Source organism: Xiphophorus hellerii, chromosome 23 (assembly GCF_003331165.1).
Source record: "Xiphophorus hellerii strain 12219 chromosome 23, Xiphophorus_hellerii-4.1, whole genome shotgun sequence".
NCBI classification, from domain to species: Eukaryota; Metazoa; Chordata; class Actinopteri; order Cyprinodontiformes; family Poeciliidae; genus Xiphophorus; species Xiphophorus hellerii.
Window position 1 is genome coordinate 8,201,435 of NC_045694.1, and position 21,657 is coordinate 8,223,091.

Here is a 21,657-nt window from a genome sequence, read left to right on the forward strand (position 1 = left end):
TAACCTTTTCATCAATATTAAGGAATTACTGACTTAAAACAAGCTTGTATATCTTATTAAAAAGTTACTTGTAAAATAGTTTTTTTATTGCAAGATATATGCACTAAAAACTAGACCAAAATTACTTTTTGTCAAAGTGTGTTTTTTATTTTTGCACTGTATTTTACCTTTATTCCAATAAATGAAGGGGTGTAAACACAAAAATAATTTTATTTTATATAAAGTTTAGCAGAAGAGAGACTTGCTTTTCTTAGAATATAGAGAAATGTGCAGAGAAAAGGTTTTAAATATTCAGTTAAATTCTTCAGAGACTGTTGTTGCATTTTGTCATATTTTTGGTGATGCAATGAGTATAAAGTTAAAAAAAGCAAAACAAGTTCTAAAAAGGAACAATTTAGTTTGATTACATTTTATGTATGAGAAAATAAGCAGAAAAAATCTCATTTGGGAGGTTTTACATTTTTTGGTGAAAAGTAAAAAATGACTTAGTAACCAATTACTTTTGAAAAAGACTAATCAGTAAGTAAGTAGATCATTTCTTGGGGAAGTAATTTTTAATTAGAAACTAATCACTATTTCCAAGTAACTTGACCAACTCTGTTATTGACCCTAATGGATGCTAAATTTTCTCCCCGGCTGTTCATTGGTTTTCATGATGCTGTTTGCTCCTTAATGTTCTCTGGAAAACCGCTGAGACTCTAATTGAAGTACCTAATGTTGGTCTATCTAATAAAATTGTGATAAATTACACTGAGATTTATCATTTTCACGCGACAAAAATGTGAAAAACGTCAAGGGGAATGAAGACGTTTTCGAGGTTATAACCGTGTTTCACCTCTGTTTCCTGCCAGTAAGTACAGTGAATGCAGAGCAATGTAGGAAGATGAGGGAGTGGTGAAAGCTGTGGACAGAGACAGCAGGAGTCAGGACAGAAAACAGCATGATAGCAGCCAAAACACCAGCTGGAGACGCAGATAGCACAGCAGCACGTTCGGAGCCATGCAGCAAAAAAAGCTGCACTGACAGACAGAGTGACAGGTCTGCAGAATCAACCCCAAATACAAGACCACAAGAGCAGAAAGCAATGCTGCTACTGGAACCGAGCGGCTTGTCATGCATACCAAACATGCTCAGGAGCTCAATTATAGATGCACATACTTGTAGAGTTACATGAAAATGCAGGAGTTCTTAAGATGCATGCGTGTATGAACAAAGGCTTGAGAAGCACTGACGTCAGAGGTAAAACTTGTTTTAACAAGTTTTGTTTTAGACAAAATAAAAAATTGCTCTTTATGTGGTGTCAATCACCGCCTTCTCTCACAGGCAGACAGACATAACATTCATCTGAAGAGAAATAATAAGCACATTTCACAATGCACACACTGAGAGATGCACCTGGAGTCCCAAAGACCATACAACACTTTGTACAGAGCTGCGACGACTTTAAAGTGCATTGAAAGAGAAAAACAATCTCAGAGGAGCAAACGTTTGACAGCTCACACCAATGTCAACAAACAATGAGACACTGACTCAAAGGATGGCTCCCAACAACTCGAAACCTCTTTCTCCACTCTCAGTTTTCCACAATGAGAAGTGACTGCATCATTCACATCAAAATAACACTTCTTCCACTTACTGCTACTCACTCTCAGCCAAGTCCTACAAACACAAACAGGCTCTCTCCGCTATCTACACAAACCCAGAGACTCGAACCGCAGCAGGCGAGTCGCATGATGGAGGAGCACGACACTCCATGTGGGTCAGTCCCATTATGTGGACGATTACTTATATCGTCCAGTAACAGACAAACATCCATGTTCAAGCTGGAGCACAAACATAACAGAAATGGCTGATGTCTTGAGGGCCAAAGGGCGCGCACACACACACACAACACACACATAAAGCAGCGACTGTAATCAGGGCGTTTGTTGTCTGGCCACATACTCACAGGCTCTCGTCTGGAGACAGGCTATCCGTGAAGAATGAGCAATTCTGGTTTTCCATTTCTGCCAATCTGTAAACAAACCCAAGTCAGTCAGTCAATGAATAAATGAATAAATAAATAAAGTCACAATCAATCAATCAGGCGTTGTCTCTAGTGAACATCCCATTAAACAGAAATGTTTTCTGGAAAAACAGCCAAAAGTCAATAAATCAAAAAGTCAACCTGCAAAAAATATGATAGCAAAATTACTACAGCTCTGGAAAACATCAAGAGTTCACTGCACTGAACCCCATTGAAAACCTCCTGGTTATTCACCAAATACTGATTTCTGAACTCTTCCTGAGTTAAAACATTAGTATTGTTGTTCCTAAATGAATATGAACTTGTTTCCTTTGCCTTATTTGAGCTCTGAAATCACTGCATCTTTCTCATTATTTTGACCATTTCTCATTTTCTTCTAATAAATAAATTTTTCTTTGAATTTCAGAGGCCTGTTGTCAGTAGTTCATGGAATAAAAGAACAATGTTCATTTTACTCAAACATTTACCTATAAAGAGTAAAATCAGAGAAACTGATGGTTTTTCAATGGTCTCATAATTTTTTCCAGAGCTTAACATTCATATCAAAATATCACAAAACAATGGACGAGGATTAGGACCGCTGAAAAAAACAATTTAGATTTTTTTCTCAGAATTTTATTTTAAAAAACTGAAGAATTCTGAGGATTCAGTGATGCTGGTTGTTTAAATCTGGAAATATTTCAAGAGGGCATTAGGAAGCTCTCGTAGCATACATAGAGCTAAAATTAACTTTAAATTGAATTGTTTCATTGACAATTATTTCTATTTCCAGAACAGAAATAATTAATTGAATTTTGTATTTCTGCACAGAGCAGGCAGTAGGTAGAACTGATCTAAAGCAGAAAGACATGAAAGCTGCAGATTTATTCAGGTGTTTATTTACACACGTACAAGTTTTTGTGCCAATGCAACATTCAGCCAAACATTCAAATAGGACCATTTGAGAAACTAAGATGTTTGCCGAACTGAAATGTTACTAAACATGAACATCAAATTATATTTTATTTATAATTTTTATTGACTTTACCAAACATTTAATTAAAAACTACGGGCTTGAATTCATACATTTTGTTTACACGGCTACTAGAAAGGCTGGCAGCTTGGATGTGTAACACCTTTAGAAGTGTTTGAAGGCTCTTGCACCAGAACTTGTTGTTGCAGCAACATGTTCTCAGATTTTGAATAATTGCATCCAACTAGCAATAAACTGTTTAGAAACATCTGGCTCACAAGATTGCAGAATGGCAAAAACACTTTTTTCGCCTTAGAGAAAGAGCTATAAAAATGTCCACAAGGACAGAGGATAAAACTGTACTGTGACTGTCTGGCAGCCTGCAGGCAATAAAAAGCCTTTTTAGAAATAAGCTCTTCTGAAATGTAAGCCTGTGAGGAGGCAGAGTGAGCGGTTTGGGGGTGTTTCAGAACGAAGGACTGATTTGACTTTCAGTGGACAGCCGTGCTTCACAAGCTGTAAACTGTTTACTTGATAACAGCAAATCCAGGGAGGTGGTGAGAATAAAACAACCCATTTATTAACCTTTGAATGGAAGAAAACCACAGGTGAACAAGCAAAACCATATTTTTCTTCAAAACCTTTTGTAAATTGACATTAAAAGAGATTTGTTTTAAATAAATATATGAATGATCATTTCCATACTATTTGTGGATGCATCTATGCTACAAATATTCCTGCTAAAAGTGTATTATCCTGCCAAAGTTTCTGCTTGAACTTATAATCACAGAGATAAGCTGCTCTCATGTAGTTTCAGTTTTTAAGACCTTGAATTTTATTGCTAATGGATCAATTTTGTGAAGAGTCATATTGCGTAACTACAGATTGCTTCATTTTTACAACGTGTTTTACATAAACCGTAATGTTTATGGTTTTTATTGAATGATTAAATATTAAATATATCTACAGGGACCAACTATTTTTATCAGATACTCCTTCAGTCTCTGCTTCTCACCCTTTGCTCTCAAAACAGACTGATGTTAAAAGGTCTGATTCATTCATTGGTTGGTGACGCGGTGAGCAGGAAGGATCTCCAGTACCAGTCAGTCTTACATTGAATCTGAAGAGGCTTCTGACTGAAGACTGTTGCTGTAGGACAGTCTCTGGCCTGTCATGATGAGTTAACATTTTAATATCCAGGCAAACGCTACACAGTATGCAGCTGTTTAATAAATTTGTTTCTTGGTTTTTGAAGTCTTGACTCTTTAACCATTAACAGCTACACCAAGGGTCCAATTTAGTTCATTTTAATCCAATTATAGTCAGCTAGAAAGTGTGGCTCATTGGGGGAGGCATGAATCCAAAGCAAGTTGGAGCGTCATCCGCCTAAAAACCTCAGCCTTGGTTTGTTTAAAGTAAACTGGGACGGTTCAAATGCATACGTGAACACCAAGCAGATCAGAGAACGCTCGGAAAGCAGGGAATTCTGGGTAAATGCAGCCAAACAAAAGCACTAGAGGGAGAAATAACTTGTGGTCTTTTACCAAAGACAAAAGATAAATCCTACAACTGGTCAAATCTGACGGCACTCCATTTTTGTTTACATTTTGTGAAGAAGGAAGTTGCATTTATGGCTTCTTCTGAGGTTTTTGTGTTGTTTCCTTCAGCAGTTCTTGGTGCAGCACCACCACAGGCGAGGAGGGGAACAGGTTTTTCAATTAGTTTGGATCATTTGACACAGAGCAGTGTGAAAGTGAACCACACCAGCTGAAAATATAAATCTTGAAACACCCTAAGAACATGATGTTCTTATGAACATTATGTTCTTAGGGTTCTTATGAAGGAAGTAGTTAAAAAAAATATTGGTTTGTTCTTTAAATATTGTGATTTATCAACTGGGAGTAGCAACTCATTGCACTGCCAAAACACAAGATTTACCAAGTATTTCTGGTGTAATTTCTAATAATCACTTCATATTGTTGAAAAAGTACTAGTTCCAATGGCAGATTATTTCATTTAAGACATTTTCCAGTGTTATAAGTGAAATAATCTGCCAGTGGAACCAACTTAAACATACAAAATAAGTAAAGAAAGAACTAAAACCTATTTGGACTAGTTTTGAATTATTTTCACATGGTAACACAACCAAACTATCACATGATAGTTTTGGTTGTGTCTGTTAGTCTGTATGTTTAATAAAGAGATTTTTTCATGAGCAATTCCATCTCCACTGAAAGATATTACAAAAACAAAAACGCTGTTAAAAGACCGATTTTCAACCAGTTTTCTGCACAAAAGTGTAAAGAATGTAAACATGTTTTCACTTAGGATCTTTAAAGGTCTACGTATAATTTTAAATTAACATTTGTTGTCACTGTGACTGCATACAAAATAGACCGAGGTGTATTTGAGAATGAATTGAAAGGGAATGCAAACACTGCAAACGGGAAAAAATATGTAATTTACAAAATATTTTTGGCTTAGTTCCTAGTGAAAATATGTTGGTACACTTATTTGAAGTAAGACAAAACTGACTAACAAGTAACCTTTCAATGGGATTTAAGTCAATAATTGCTGAATGTAGATTTTAAAAAGTACTGGATCCACAGTAGATTATTTCACGTATAACAATTTTCCAATGTTATAAGTGAAACAATTTGCCATCACATTGTTCAAAACAAGCTCCTATTTCTTGCTGAAAAGTTACTTGCAAGTCAGTTTTGTCTTATTTCAAGTTTACTGAAATGCTTCCACTTGAAATTAGACCGAAATTTGTGTTTTCGAAGCTTGATGAAAATGTATGACCAGCACACAGACTGCATGCCAGCAGACCTAAATGTTTGCAGCAGCTTTCCTCCAGCAGAGAGATTCGCTCCAGACTGCATCATGTTCTGCAGCGCTGTCAGCTGAAGCAGTGAGGAGTGAAAGCAGCACCGGGTAGTGATTTAGAGGCTGTCTGCAGTGTCCAAGCTACATCCTATTTCTTTTCATTTTCCAACGCAACTGCAGCTCTGAAAAATGTTGGATTTATCCGTGTCGTGGTACAGGAGTCCTGGCACGGTGAACCTTACTGCTCGTAATTCAATCCGCAACACTATTCATCAGAAGGGGTCCTAAAACCTCAAGACTGAGTCAGGGACAAGAGTAAATGAGAAAGAAAAGGGCAGAACGTAATAGCACACAGTAGTGTGTGTGTTCTCTGGTGTGCACAAGCTGGTGTTTAGCTTTTTCTACATAATATTGGATGTGAAAGGAAATGAGAAATGAGAGAGAGCGAGGGCTGGAGAAGAGAAATCCTGCCTGAGCTTCAAGAGGCTTCTTTATTATCTCCTTCTCATCTATCCTCTGTGAGATGTCACAGCAGCGGTGATGATGAAAGGAATGAAGTTCGGCATCAATGAATAGGGAAGAGCGCGCCGAGAGATACAGACATAAAAATCAGAAAAGAGAAAGGAGGCCATGTCGGTGTTTGAAGTGTACAAATGTCACATTTGTAACCTCAAACTTCAAATACAAATATGGTGTTTGAGATGAATGAAGGATTTATAAAATGGCAGGAATAAATTTGGCAATATTTAATGTAAAACATCTTTGAGGAAGGTGGACTTCTGCGGCTTCATGCCTTAGAAAGTCTGGCTCAAGGCAAGGGAGTTTGGAAAATTACACATTTCCTCAAAAAATACATTTAAATGTAACTAGCACAGTTGAAAAAAGGAGTAGTTACAGATGCACGAAAAAGGAAAAATTAATTTGGTGGAGACATTGAATTATTTTATGCAGAAAGAGAACAGCAAAGTTTTCTTATCTAGAAACTTATTTTATGACCAGAGGAAAGTCAAGTTTTCTTCAACACTTAACCTCTGCAACTTTAACAGAGGAGGAGATTTTCTTTTTTGCTACTTTGAAAAGGTTATTTCTTCATAGTGCTGTAGGGGTGGTGGCAGAAGTAAGAAAGTGAAAAACATCTTTCAAATTTTTTGTTATTCTACAAGAAAGAATTTAAAGAGTCAGCCAAGGAATAATTATTAAGTTACTCTGACATCTATAAATTTCCTTAGAAAATGCAAAAGTAATGTAAATATTTATAACACTTCCTCTCAGTCGCCTACCTATGATGAAGAGCAGTGGTGGGATTGGTTTGCAGTCATCCGTACAGAGAAGATTTTTAGGTTTTTGATGCAAAAGTCAAGCCAAAGAGAAAAAATTATTTTTTTTAAGCTGCAGCTTAAGTAGGCCTCTTTTCAGCTGATAGTCTCAAAATGTTGAACTCCTACAGTGGAATTGCAAAGTCTGAAATGGAAAATCTTCCCTGAAGTCAGACTTGGAAAATAAAATGGCTCTCACCAACTTTGACACCAAAATCCAATATGGCTGCCATGTGTCTAAAAATACCCCAAATCATACAATATAATATGCATTTTCAAACATATTTCCTTCATGTTCAAATTCATAAAGACCTTTTGTGTTCCAGGATTTCCCCCAGTGTTTTATAAGCTTGGCGGCCCGCCATACTTTACCAGCCCCCCTCCAGGCCAAGAGTTGCTTGTTTTTGTTTTTAGAAAAATTAATAATCCCCAAAGAAATTTTATTAATAATTTTTTTTTAAATTATTTTTATTTTAATCCGGATTGCAAGTATCTCTGTTGCTCTGAGCGTTTCACTGGTGGAGCAAATGTATTCCTAAAAGATAATTTTATAGTTTATGCATTTAAAGCTGGAGAGTGGACCAATCACACAGCTGGCGCTTCTACGCGTTGTTCTGCGCGTTGTTCTACAGCACAGTAGAGTATAGCATAGTATACTGTAGTATAGTATAGCATAGTATACTATGGTGCAGTGTAGTGTAGTATAGTATGGTGTAGTATAGTGTAGTGTAGTGTTGTATAGCATAGTATAATATATATAATATAGTATGGTGTGGTATAGGGTAGTATAGTATAGTATAATATGGCACAGTATAGTATAGTACAGTATAGTATAGTACAGTATAGTATAGTATAGTGTTGTGTAGTATAGTATAGTATAGTACGGCACAGTATAGTATAGTACAGTACAGTAAAGTATAGTATAGTAAAGTATAGTATAGTGTTGTGTAGTATAGTATAGTATAGTATAGTATAGTATAGTATAGTATAGTATAGTATAGTATGGTATAGTATAGTATAGTATGGCACAGTATAGTATAGTGTTGTGTAGTATAGTATATCACAGTATAGTATAGTATAGTATAGTATGGTATGGTATAGTATAGTATAGTATGGCACAGTATAGTATAGTATAGTATGGCACAGTATAGTATAGTATAGTATGGCACAGTATAGTATAGTATAGTATAGTATAGTATAGTATAGTATAGTATAGTATAGTATAGTATTATAATTGTGCTACTCTTACAAGTTTTGGATACTTTGCCCACCTCTGCTTTTCAGCAAAATCAGAGTTTGGTTTAAGTCAATAATTCTCGAAGATTGATAAAAAATAAAAGATACTTAGTTCCATTAGAAGATTCTTTTTTACTTTAGAGTAAAAATATTAAATAAATTACAGCAAAATATCAGCAAATTTCTCCACTTTGACACGCTCACAGACAAACATGTGCTTACCTAATGGGTCACATCAACGGATTAATTCTGAACACGCCAACCTGCCAGCAATGATAACTTTTATTTTAGTTTTATTTTAGTTATTTTAGTATTTTAGTTAAGCTTGGTTTTCCACTGCTGTTCAAAGTGAACAGTGAGTGGAGGTTACGACTGAGAGTGAATTCAAACTGCAATGCGCTCATAAAAGGAAAGGAAACAAGGAAGCAGGAGAAAATAATGCGTCCTGTCAGAATAAAAGTAAGAGACCATATCAAAGACTATCTATCCCGATAATGACTCCACTTGAATCATGTTAATGAACAAGTGAGTTCGGTCTTCGCTCATTTTCTGCCCCCATGTGAATAAAAGTGTAGCTGTCGCTGTAATCATCCAGTACACCAGAGCAATGGAGCGTCTTTGAACCACAATGATTTTTGTTTACAAAGACTTCATAATTCATTTAATTTGTTGTTCCTCTATTCCAGTGTCTAAATGTTCATTAGAATTTAAAATTTATTGATCACGGAGAATATGTTCTTGCATTTTTATGCCATTATTACAATTATATTACTTGGTAAAATTGTGTGTTTTTGCAGTGAGTTCAGGTTTTTTCAGTGACCAACACAACCCACAGGCTGTTTGAACAAAATTATATTGAATATGACAAAACCAATGAGATATAGAGGATGTGGCAGAAAATACACTAAAAAGCAGAGAATGGGATAAGAATAAAAAGAACAAGAGGCAAAATAGATGTGCAGGAGGCAAAAGAAGAAAGGGATCAAAGACAAAGGCAAACAAAGAAGAGTTGGAAGGGGAAAACAGGGTGAATGCAAGGGGGTAAAGATGAAAATAGTGCCTGCTCTCATTGCTGTCTGTTGCTCTTGTTTTGGCAGGATGTAAAGTGAGTAGATCCTCAGGGAAGTATTACACAATAGCACACATACAAGAACAGGAACGCTCTCTTTCCATTCATGCACCGCAGGCACATTGGAGAGGGATCTACGTGTCCAGCTATGCCCACAGTGCAGCTCTGCCAGCAGTGTGGGAGTCCAGGACTATGGCCTGTTTATAACCTGTCACCGAGACTCTAATCTACACCGACAGCTCCCAGGTGACCAATGGGCTCACTGCCCCGGCAAGTGACAGGCCGCTGGGCAGGCTGAACCCTGATAACCTTCACAGACACTCACAGGGAAGCGCAAACTGCTACGCTTGTGTTCAAATGTGAGCGTGTGTGTGAGGGGAAAGAGCGACTGCAGCCGCCGAGCTGGCCGGAGTGCAAGGAATTAAATCAATACCGCAATCAGCAAAGACTAAAAGATTAGTGAGGGAGGAGAAAGGGTGGACGGAGTACAGAGAGGGTGCATTAGGAGGAAAGGGGGATTATATGAAGAGGAGAAGTGAAGGAGAAGGAGAGAATGTTGTACAGTAATGAGCTGATATATATAGCAGCACAGCGGAGCAAGGCTCGTACCTGCTGGCGTAGTGTTCAATCCTGCTGTGTGTGTCTGCATGGGGCAGCCTGGGTGAGGAGCAAGGGCTGAAAAGAAGCAAATTCAAAGTCATTATTCCTCAGTAAAAAAAACACCTTAGTTCAATATGAAACAGTACAAGAGGCCATCATGCGAGAAACAGCAGGAGGGAAATGGAAAGTTACTGCAGGCATTTAGTTCTGGGTGTAAGAAGTAACATTTAAGTGTTTGTGATTAGAAATGCTCACGTTTTTCTTCTGCCATGATGAAAACTGGAAATGTCACTAGCTGTGTTTCCAACACTGTAAAAATACAAAATCTTACGTATTTTTGGTCTAGTTTCTAGTGCAATAATAAGATATTATTTCACATGAATATCTTAGTTCATTTGAAATAAGACGGAATATCTTATAAGTAACTTGTCAGCAAGATAGTTACTTGTTTTAAGCAAGTAATTCCTTAATATTGATGAAAAAGTTCTAGTTCTATTTGCTGATTATTTCACTTATAACATGGGACAAAATTCTTGTTAAAGGTAAAACAGTTTACCAATGTAACTGGAAACATTTCAACAATATTAAGGAATTATTGACTTAATACAAGCTCTTATTTCTTGCTGAAAAGTTACTTTTGTCTTAATTCAAGTGTATTAAGATATTTCCACTAGAAACTAGACCAAAATTACTTGGTAAGATTTTGTGTTTTTACAGTGCATTGACCATATAACTGCACAATTTGACATTTCCAAAATAAATTAGTTTAACGGAAACACTTTTTGCATCACACAAGTCAAATGATCAATAACCGGATGTTCCCCCTGGACGGCAACATCCAGAAGACAACAGGAAGTAGTTGGAGGATGACGGCGCTGAATTATGTTTTTAACGGTTTTGGACCTAAGTTTAATTTTGTTATTTTTAGTTTGGGACCTCCCGCCTTTTAGTCGCAGCTCTCTGCTTTGCACCCCCTGGTGGGACTTGATCTGTCAGTCTGACTGCGCTGTGCTGCGACTCCAAATGATTCTTCAAATGTAATGTGATATTTTTAAAGCTAGACAGGTTGTAAGGTCATTGTAACACCACCAGTGCAATACTTATATGTAAGTACATTGTCACAACCCTAGACTTAATCAGCTGCTGCTTCCTTTTACTCCATGTTATTTGATCCTCAGAAAGTCTTATACCTGTTCTGAGTAATGTTTCTTTAATTTTAGAGGTTATAAAACAATGACACAATCCGGTGAAACATGAACTCATGCTACATCATTCTGGGTGCTCTTGTAGCCTGAGGCTACTGCTTCATGGTGAGCTCACGGATTTTTATCTCACTACTCCGGTTCTGCTTTTCTTTTCCAGCAGACTTGCTCATGAGAAATGTGCCTGAATCAGAATGAGATCACAAGGCTAATGTCATGAACACAGAGAAGTGACTTTAAACCATTTTGGTGATTATCAGAAAACATTAGCAACAAATAAAAGTAGATAAAAATAAAAACATCTTTTATGTTTAAATCAGTTCAATTTCAAAGCAATATATATATATATATATATACACTTCAGGATGCAGCAGATATTTCAGAGTTGACTCATTGTAACTGTTTAGTTTTGTTTCAATTTATGAAACTTAATCAAACATTTTTTATCCTCAGTAAACTTTTTAAATGTAAAATAAAAACTTCTCACAGTAGCAAAAACACTTACAGACAAAAAAATGTAATCTTGTTGCACAAATCTCACTTTAAATAAACCAATAAAAAGCTCAAAATGTTAAATATTGTCCTGTTTTTTTATAACAACAGCAGTTTGTGCATAAACAAAGTATAAACAGTGACAACATAATTTATTTGCTTTAATGCACAGATGTTTTCTGACATCTACCTTTTTATTTCATAACCTGTTTTGCATGAATATTGTCAGCCATTGTAAAATCCATTAAAGCAACAAAGTTGCTTTTTTCCATGTTTGCAGCCTTATATCACAATAAAGCAGAAGTTAAACTAATGTTTCTCAAACACTCACAAACCACCTCACTTAACATTAGCCCCGCAATAACACAACATCTTAATGAATACAACGTGAAACAAAAAGATTAGTCTCTTAACTCATTGTCTTTGTTCCTCCTAATCTAATGTGAAGGGTGGCGCTGTTTTGTAGTTGCGACCGGCCACAATAAAACCATGAACACATCTACTAGCGACGTTTTGAGTTATTTTACAAGTTAGAAAACACATGGATATCAAAAAAGTACTACTACAAGCATTCTGTGAACTAATGATATTTTAGGGTTATTTGTAATTAAAAAGCATAATTAAAAAAACAGACTTGAGATGCATTGGAAAAAACACTTTCTTTCAGCAGGTAGATAGCCTGACGTAAATAGTTTTATTTTAGGAGTTAAAATGCAGTTAGTCAGCGTGGGGCGCAGCTCTGTCCACCATAATATCGCGTTCAGGTTTTCTTTTTAGTGACCCAGTCTTAAGTCACTTGTCCGTCATTATTTTTACACACAATCCTTTGGTAAGCTAACTGTAGCGTCGCACAGTTAACTTGACTCACGGCAAATAAACAGTTTTTTATATGCAGTACCTCGTGGACCACTAGGGGGCGCCAGCGGACCACCAGTGGTCTAACGACCACAGTTTGAGAAAGACTGAGTTAGAGGGTAAAGAGAACCAGGAAGCAGCTTAATCTTGAACTTCAGCTGGAAAGTTTGCAGCCTGCTGCATTTCCTTCTCCGATGTAAAGAAGCGAACTTGATTACAAATTTTTAAAACCCTTTATATGACTTTTTCATTCTGGAGTTTTCCAGACACCAAAATAACCATTAACTTATTGCCAAAACAGTTTGGTGTTTTTTAGCACTTGTGCTATTTTTAGAAGCAGTAGAAACACAAATGGAAGTATAAAAACATGCAAAATGTGAATTTTGTTTAATAGATCCCCTTTGATTTATTGTTATACTAACACATTTGTCTCAAGTAAATAATTGTATACAGTTCTGCCTGTCTGCATAGCGGAACATCTGAGAAAAGAGACAAAGGGATGGATGTGTGTTGTGGGACTCACGTCTCTGAGCTTTCAGCTTCCAGTACAGACTGCACAGGCAGGTAACCTCTCTGCGGGTGCTTTGTAAAGTACTGCTTTGACCTGAACTTGTTCTTCAGAGTCTTAGCGAAGTCCCTCATCTTCTCTCCCGAGGTTGTCTGCCGCCGTCCAGGGAAGCGAGTGGAGGAGGGGGTGAAAAGTGGAGGTTGAAGCACAGGGCATGGATGATTGAAAGACAAATTGCACTGCTTTAGAGTTTCCATCTCCAGAGACCACCTCATGTAAAATGTATCCCCTTTTTTTCTTCCAATACTAATGTTTCTTTCTCTACATTATTGCTCTGTTTAAAATCTTCAGTTTTTCATCATATCTGTCAGAGTAATTTTTATATGCTTTCCTGCTGCAAGAACCGTACCCTGCAATATAAAAACATTTTTGCAGAAAATAAAAATACTGCTTGGTTTTACATCTTGAAATTGAGTTGATCTTATAACATTTGCACTCACTCTATTGATTATTCATGGGTTTTCCTGAATGTTTGTGCTCCAAACATCCCTTTAAATGAACCAAAAATTTGCCAAAAATAAATGTCTCTACTAAGTGATTCTCTCTCCATTTATTCTATAGAGTTGGACAAATAGATACAGTTGATAAGATCCTTAATTCATGCTTGGCAGAAGAAATAGGCAGTTAGGAGTATGTATTTTGTTCTTGAGTAAAGTTGAGCTTCATCTCTCCCTAAAGGCTTGAATTTGTATTCTGGTAAAGCGGTACATAATGCTCGTCTTACTGGGGTGTAGTACTCCATGATGGGGTAGTGCAGCTTCTTGCCCTTGCTTGTGCGGCCGGTTAGAAAACATGTCTGGCAGATGTCCACATTGAACTGCTTCAAACTGCGATACCTGTCGAGATCAATAAAACAGAGACTTTAACGATGTTTGCAGGAGAACTGAATGGAGTGGTAGAGTGGCTGAGTGTGTGTGTATTCTTATCTCAGCCATGCTGTAGAGGCTTATATTTCTCTGCACACTCTCACAAAAGATGTTTGATTTCCTATACAAAACCCTGGGTTTTTGGTGTTGTTAAAATGACTAATAGGTTTAACTTAATTTTAGGACAAATCTTAATGAAATCTCTCAAATCAATGTAATGGCTTCAGCAGAAACAGCAAAAGAGATATCTTACAACAACACAAAAAATCCACACATTTCACAATGACCTAGCAACAGAAAATATCAAATTTATTAGTTTATTTAATATATGTAAATTATTATTCTTAGAATTCTAATTTTAAGTCCCTTCTAACAACCGGTTAAAGGTGACCTATCATGCTTTTAGGGCCTTTTGTCAATTTAAATCCTAATAAACTGCTGCTGACCAGCAGTTTATTACAACTCAACGTTTATAGTCACACATGAAAACGGCTGCAAACAATTACCCAAACTTACATCTTTGAAAAGCAGAAGCAGAGCCTCCTGCACAACCAACAAGAATGCAGCAACTGGTTTCTGAATGATAGGTCAACAATAAAACACTTGTCTTTCCCAGCAGTCATTGTACAGCACATACAGTGGTAAAATCAGCTGACCAAACATGCTGGAGCTCCACTTGGATTGCTAAGCGATGGGCTAAGATCGGCAGGGGTTGCTAGGTAATGGGGCAGTGTGAGATTTTTGAAATGGCTCTTTTTCCAGACACCAAAAAACCATTAACTTATAAAAAAACCAGCTGGATTAAATTTTTTTAAACTCTTGGACAGTTTTTAGAAGCAGCTGAAACCCAAACAAAAGTGCAAAATGTGCAAAATATAAATTCTGCATAATAGCTCTCCTTTTTTAAAAAAAATATTGCTTTCCAAAGGCCCAAAATTAGTTTATTTCTGTCACTGTTAAAAGGTGCAACAAGGACAGATATCTGTATATCACAGATTTTTTGTTACCTGATAAAGCAAAACTCTAATTTCCCACTTCTAAAAACATTTTTTAAAATCATCTGTTTTAATGATTTGATCCACTAACAATACCTTTACATGTAAATATCAATTTGGTTGAATTGAATGCCCAGCAGCCATGCCTACCTGAAACCCTTAATGGGGCATTGTTTGCAGACGTAGCATTTGGCCTGATGCTTGGTGGACTCTGCAGCAGCTACGCGGTGCAGGACGGGCAGCCAAACCATCGACTGGGGCTCGAGGCTCATCCATTCCAGGAAATGAGACACCTCAATGGCAGGCTTCCCAGGGGCCTGTTAGGGAAAGGTAAGAGAGACAAGAGACTGTAAACAACCCAAAAATAGACCAACAAGAGGCCATGTTCTTAAAGCAATAAAAACAGCAACAATTCTTTCCTGCTTAAAGGCAGTTTCAGCTAAAACGTCCCAATATTGAAGAGAGCGCCCAGCATTAAATCTTTTATGTAGCATATATGCTTAAGCATTTACAAAGCTAAAAATATAACAGACATAAATTATACAGAGGTTACTGTGAGTTTGCATGTACTCTCTCTCCTGAAGAAAGCTTGTTTGAAAAAAAAAAAGAAGAAAAAAGAAAGCCAACCTAATAAAGAAATAACTCGCCAAGTGCTCAAAATCCGTGATGTGCTAAATTCTCATTAAGTCTGCATCAGAGATGCATAAGGAAGTTGATTTCCCTGGGGCTGCCCCCACTGCTCAAGCAGGGTAACATACATGTATGTGAGTGTGTGCACTGATCACAGGCGGAGAGGTGCTCAGAGATGTGGGGTCTCCGGGGATGAAGGAGCTTCTCTCTGTTAGCAGGGTACCCAGCTTGGCTCCCTGTGGGAGGTGGAATGGCAGCTTCTTCCACACCAAAACACCTGGAACTGGAGCTGCTCACCTGATCACGCTACTCCGTCTCAAAACAGATGGGATGTTCACTGTCGCTGGGAAATTTAGCTTGATTAATACAACCTCTTCTACCAGGCATATATATAAAAAATAGTGTTGGGTTTTGTATTTCCCAAATTATTTTGTTTAATTTATTTCAGGTCTTTACCTTTGAATGCTGTGAAAGCACTGAAATATTTATTGGAAGATAAATTATTCTTACTTCCTGCCTGGATTTTTTCCAAATAACCTCTGCAGAGACCTTGTTCTGCTCACACTGTTTTCTAGCAGCTATTTAATGCAACCTGCTTTGTTGTTGCCATTTCCTGTGTCTTTCTGTCATTTCAGTTTAACAATCAGCATGAAGTGGAGACGGATAGTATCGAGAACCACCAAGTGTCCCTGAATAACCGGTAGACGGGTCACTCTAATTTTATCTCAGAGTAAATATAAACACAAGGAGAAACAGAATACGTTCAAAGAGCTTCATCTGATATTGCCGTTACTGACCGGATTATATTGTGCACCATGACAATATTATTGGAAACTGAGAGATTTTGATTGGTTAATAATCTTCTGCTGCCTTCAGTTTTCATTTGTTGACCTAAATCAGCAGCAGATTAAATTTAATCCATCTATTTCTCACCTTCTTGGATGATTCCTTGAACATGTTATTATAAGTCTATATGGGCTATAACAAACATCTATTACAGTTTTTACACAAAATCATTCTTAGATAATAAGATTTACGTCTGCTCAGTTCTGCCTATTTCAGAATGAGAAGCTTTAGGGCCTCTTGTCACTTTAAATCCAACCACACATGTACACATTTATACCTAATGGTTATTTAGAGCAACCAGTTGAGCTAAAAGTCCTGTTTTTGGTTTGTGGGTGGAAGCCGGAGTAACCAGTAAGGATCCACACATATACAGTGGAGAATATGCAAAGTGGAAACAGAGAAGACTTGGAAGCCAGGATCCTCTGGTTCTTCTCCAACTAGAAGAACCAGCATTTTATTTCTTCATACTTTACATTTTCTGCTAAATCTTCTTGGATTAATCTTGATAGGAAAGACATATCTTGTTTCTGTGACTTCTTAAATGTAATGATAAAAGCATCATGAATTATTTAAAGGACAAGCATAATAATTTTTTTTTTTCTTGAGTGGAAAACAAACAAAGGTAAATTCCCAAAGCAGCCAGTCTAATTTTAATTTTTTTGTATTTCCTTTTTTAGAAATTACATGTTTTATTTTACTTGTTTTACATTAAAAACAGCTCTGAAACAGTTTCGACTTTGGAAAGCTTTGATATAGAGAGGCGCCCACACCATGACCTCTCCACCACAGTTCATCTGTTAATTGTTTTTTAAACAAACCCGGTGACGTAAATTAAGTTCAACCATTTCAACTTTGATCTCCTGCTTTGGCAGGCTGTCGTGCTGGAGGCATTCTCTTGACAATTCATCTTACAGACTTCTACGTTCCAGATAATTCGTCCTGATGCTCAGAGACAGTTCTTGCAAAAGTAATTGAGATATTCCTTCCAAACATCTGAACTGTAACCTGGTGATAAGCTTTTATAGAGCTTTAAAGGGGCAGTGTTGTGTATTTTCCAAGGCATTTTACAGCACAGTCAAGTAAATCTGTGAGGTTCAGTAGATATAAAAATGCTTTATATAACAAATATGACTTAACTTGTAATTTAACACCTTGAAATTGGGCTTCTGTCTCTTTTATAACACCTTTAAAAAGTAATCACGGGCGTGCCGTGGTGGCGTAGTGGTTAGCGCGACCCGTATTTGGAGGCCTTGAGTCCTCGACGAGGCCGTCGCGGGTTCGACTCCCGGACCCGACGACATTTGCCGCCTGTCTTCCCCCCTCTCCTTCCCCATTTCCTGTCAGCCTACTATCATATAAGGGACACTAGAGCCCACAAAAGACCCCCTGGAGGGGTACAAAAAAAAAAAAAGTAATCACATCGGTCCTCTGTTAACTCATTAACAACGTTTTTACCAGCGTTGAACAGAAAAGTAGCTCATGTAATGAGCTCAGCTGATGCGCAGTCCCACCAGGTGTTTGCTAATTGCTGCTGGCTAGTCTGAAGGAGCTGAGAGTTGGAGTTGGAAGCTTGGAAACCTGGAATCCTGGAATCTGCAGCTCCGAGGAGGAGCTTCATCTTGAAGGCGGGGCTAGGTCCACCCAGGCTGAACGGTTGCCATGGAGATGAAAGAATTTCCCAACCATTTATGAAGGAGTGAAGGTGTTTTTGATGAGGGAAAACATGATGTAAAGCTCATACTACCCCTTTAAAGATGCAGCCTAAGCCTCCAACACTGCTATATAGAATTTAAAAAATGTCAGAAAAAAATCTATTTAATCAACCTCCAGAGCTCGAAGCACATCTGTTAATGGACCTGGGCGTGAAACGCGGCCGTGTCCTCACCATGCGGAAGCAGCTCCGGACGCTTGGCTCCGTGTTGCTGCCGCCGAAAGCTGCGACTTCGCCCAGCTGGCGGGGGATCTGGATGGCTTCATGCAGCAGCAGGCTGAGGTGACGCTGGTCTGTCAAGCCTCCAGGACCGGACACCTGACGGAACAAGTCTGCAAAACGTTCACGCAGTTATCCATCAATTATGCACTAACTAATCTAATTTCACATCGGCACATGCAGCAGCAATCATTATACGATGTGTGGCTAAGAGCATTAACCACACATGTGTCTGTATTTTTCTTTCCTCTGCGTGAGGACACTTGCTGACTTTAAAATTCTGCATTTATTCCAAAGTCAAGTAGCTTTTATCTATTTTAAACTAGGAATAAAACTTTACTAATGGTGTTCCTGGTTATTTTAGAGATGAAAGACCTGCACAAAAGCCATCTTGTCAAGTTCTGACCGAGCCTTTCTCTATGCTTGGAGTCTGCCTGTAGCTGAAGAGATGAATCTTGACAGGCGCGTGAGTGTGCTGCACAATCGCAGCATTGCATGTATCGCCTCTCTTTGCGGGTTTATGTCTCCCCACAATGAGCTAACGTTTGGCTCCAACGCCTGAATCTTAAACAACCTCCTTCATATCGTCCTCGTAACCAGAGCTGAGGCCTGTTTGATGTTTTTAAATATTCCCACAAAGCTTCTGAGTGGAGCTCTGGACATGTTTTATGGAGACATTTTCTCAGCATATCGGCCTCTTACATCTTAAATATGCCACTTTCATTGTGCAGACTCTATGGTGAGATAATAGGAACCATTGGTACGACACAAAAGCACAAGTACTGCAGTTTTCTCACTGCTGAGATTTTAAATTCTGTAAAACCTGTGGACAAAAATTACATTTCCAGAACATTTTCAGATCAGAATCTATATAGATTCATTAACTTAAAAGGACTGAAAACTGGAAAAAAATTTCAGTACGCATCGCACTGAACAAGACATGCACTATAAGAAAGCATAAATACAAACCAAATGATTTACATTAATGAAAACGTGTTAGAGAGATATCTAGAGATAATTTTGCTGGTTAATTTAACAGGAATCAGTCAGAAACATAATATGCTAAACTGGGCTATGAAGCATAATATGCTATAATTTAGCCAATTTATTCATATTTAATCAGAGGTTTACCAATAGTATTGTTTGGTAGCAGGAAGTGCACTTCTGCAGATGAATAGCAGCTTTACTTTTTTACAGATTATCTGTCTATTATACTATCAGCACAAATATGTGAAACAAAACCTATATTTTTACAAACTGGAGCTTTTATTAAACTATTTCATAGTTAATCACAATACCTTATTGGAAAATTTGTGTTTAATACTAAGTTGAAGAACATTTAATTTTACCTGGTAAAATATTGACTGCTCAGAGTCTCTCAGGAGAATCCCACTTCAAATAGTCAGAACTTTTAAGAACAAATGCTGCATTAAACATAAATCATTTCCATAGGAAAGACAAGGAGTGCTAAACTTATTTTAAAGTTGACTTGTTTGAAAAAGTAAAAGCCTTAAGAAAGTGACTCCTGCAAGCAATCCTTTTAAGGTTTGTGGTGCAGCAGGGAAAGAAAGCTTTCTTCATTATGGCAACATAACCATTCTCCACCATTACACTAAGTGGATGTCTTATAATCCTGGCAATCAGGGATGTTTTATTTTGGATCTCTCTTTTCAGTCGATAAAATGCACTTACCAACTCAAACACGCATCAGACTTACATTTGTACTTCTCCTGGACGTCTGCGATGCACAAGCTCACCAGTCCCATTTTGAAGCTGAGAACTCGCATTTTGCCGTTTCGTGCACTGCAGGAAAGAAACGCAGATAGGATAAGGAAAAAAAAACTTCTGAGATTACAGTTTTTAAAAGGTGGACAATCTCGAATCACTGCGTTGTGGATTGTGTAATACAGAGCTCTGCTGGGAAGAATTACACGGGTCACAGCAGCACAATTCAGGTCAGTGAAGTAGTGTGAAATTGCATTAGAGGACATTCAGAGTAAGTAAAGGCTCTTCAGGGAAACGGCAAAGTGTGGTCCAAAAATTTTATGCCCAGAAGAGCAATACAAATCTCATATGCCAGATAAAATAAATCAATAAAGCACCTTGTAAAGGTATTCTGCCATTAACTTTTTACATTTTGCCATCAAAGACTTTAATATTTCTATTGATATTATATGCAGCAAACCAACACTGGTATATTTAAAAGACTAAATGAAAATAATACATTTTTTCTTAAGTCCTTGAAATAAAAATTTGGCATTGTAATCAGCCCTAGAGTTGATAGAAAGATGAGTGGCACATTCTGTTCTTAGAATAGGTTGTTGCCAAGAGTATGGCGTCACATTCCTGCCAAAAACCCTGACAGAGAACTGAAGGGAACATACGTCTGATCGCAGGCATTTCCATTTATTTGCAGGCCCATGAATGCAGCACGAAAGTTGTGCACCTCTCTGAGTTTAATACGCATAATTAGGTGAGGAAACTCTTCTGACTGATCTGATTGTCTGAATTTTCAGGTCAAATCCAGGTGGAGGTAGGCGAGTTTAACCGCTCACCATGCTGCATTCATAGACCTGCAAATTAAGAGAAATACCCATCATGAGCTATGTGCTCTCTAGTTAATAAATCTGCTGATGTGATTCCTTAATAAGCTCCTCGAGGTTTTTGGCAGGAATGTAACAACATACTGGTGTGGCAGCTGCTGAAGTAGGTGCTGCTGCAAGAACTCATAAAAGGAGAAAAGAAACGATGGTATAAAATGAATAAGTCCAAATCTAAGTTTAATTGAGATCAGCACTTGAAAACTGAAATTCATTAAAAACCTAAAAACCTGTCATCTAACTGAGCGTTTTGCAAAACATTATGCAAGAATTTCAGTACAAGTCTCAAAAAAAATTCAAAAATACTTCACTGATCCCCAACAGAAATTGAATCTTGCTGTAAGTCATATTAATTCAGATTGTTCAGAGAGTTATTGAAGATAGTGATGACTGTTGGCAGGAAAGATCTCTTGTAGCAGTCTGTAATACAGCGAAAATGAAGAAGCCTCTGACTGAAGACACTGCAGATGTCTTCTACACTACAAAGTGTAGAATCTCACTTTGTAGTGAGATTCTACAAAGTATTGATTCAACATTACATACAACACACTTTTAAAAAATTTTATAAAAAAAGAAAAAACTGAAAACCTATTATGCTCTATTGTCTTTGTTCCTCACATAAAATACATTAAAGTTTGTGGTGAC

The 21,657-nt window shown here is 37.4% G+C and overlaps 1 protein-coding gene across 5 annotated transcripts in view; it reads right to left on the minus strand.

Annotated features, from left to right (window-relative positions):
- Positions 1-21,657, minus strand: part of drp2 (dystrophin related protein 2) — a 291,935-nt gene that overhangs the window by 13,780 nt on the left and 256,498 nt on the right. For 4 of the 5 annotated variants that reach the window (XM_032554734.1, XM_032554735.1, XM_032554732.1 and 1 more), the window contains 7 exons: positions 20,130-20,215; positions 18,368-18,525; positions 15,157-15,323; positions 13,870-13,981; positions 13,101-13,237; positions 10,038-10,103; positions 1,949-2,014 (listed from right to left, as the gene is read on the minus strand). In XM_032554734.1, coding sequence (XP_032410625.1) covers positions 1,949-2,014; positions 10,038-10,103; positions 13,101-13,237; positions 13,870-13,981; positions 15,157-15,323; positions 18,368-18,525; positions 20,130-20,215 — 792 coding nt within the window. Of the gene's footprint in view, positions 1-1,948; positions 2,015-10,037; positions 10,104-13,096; positions 13,238-13,869; positions 13,982-15,156; positions 15,324-18,367; positions 18,526-20,129; positions 20,216-21,657 lie in introns of those variants that run through there. The other variant, XM_032554736.1, reaches the window with a different exon arrangement.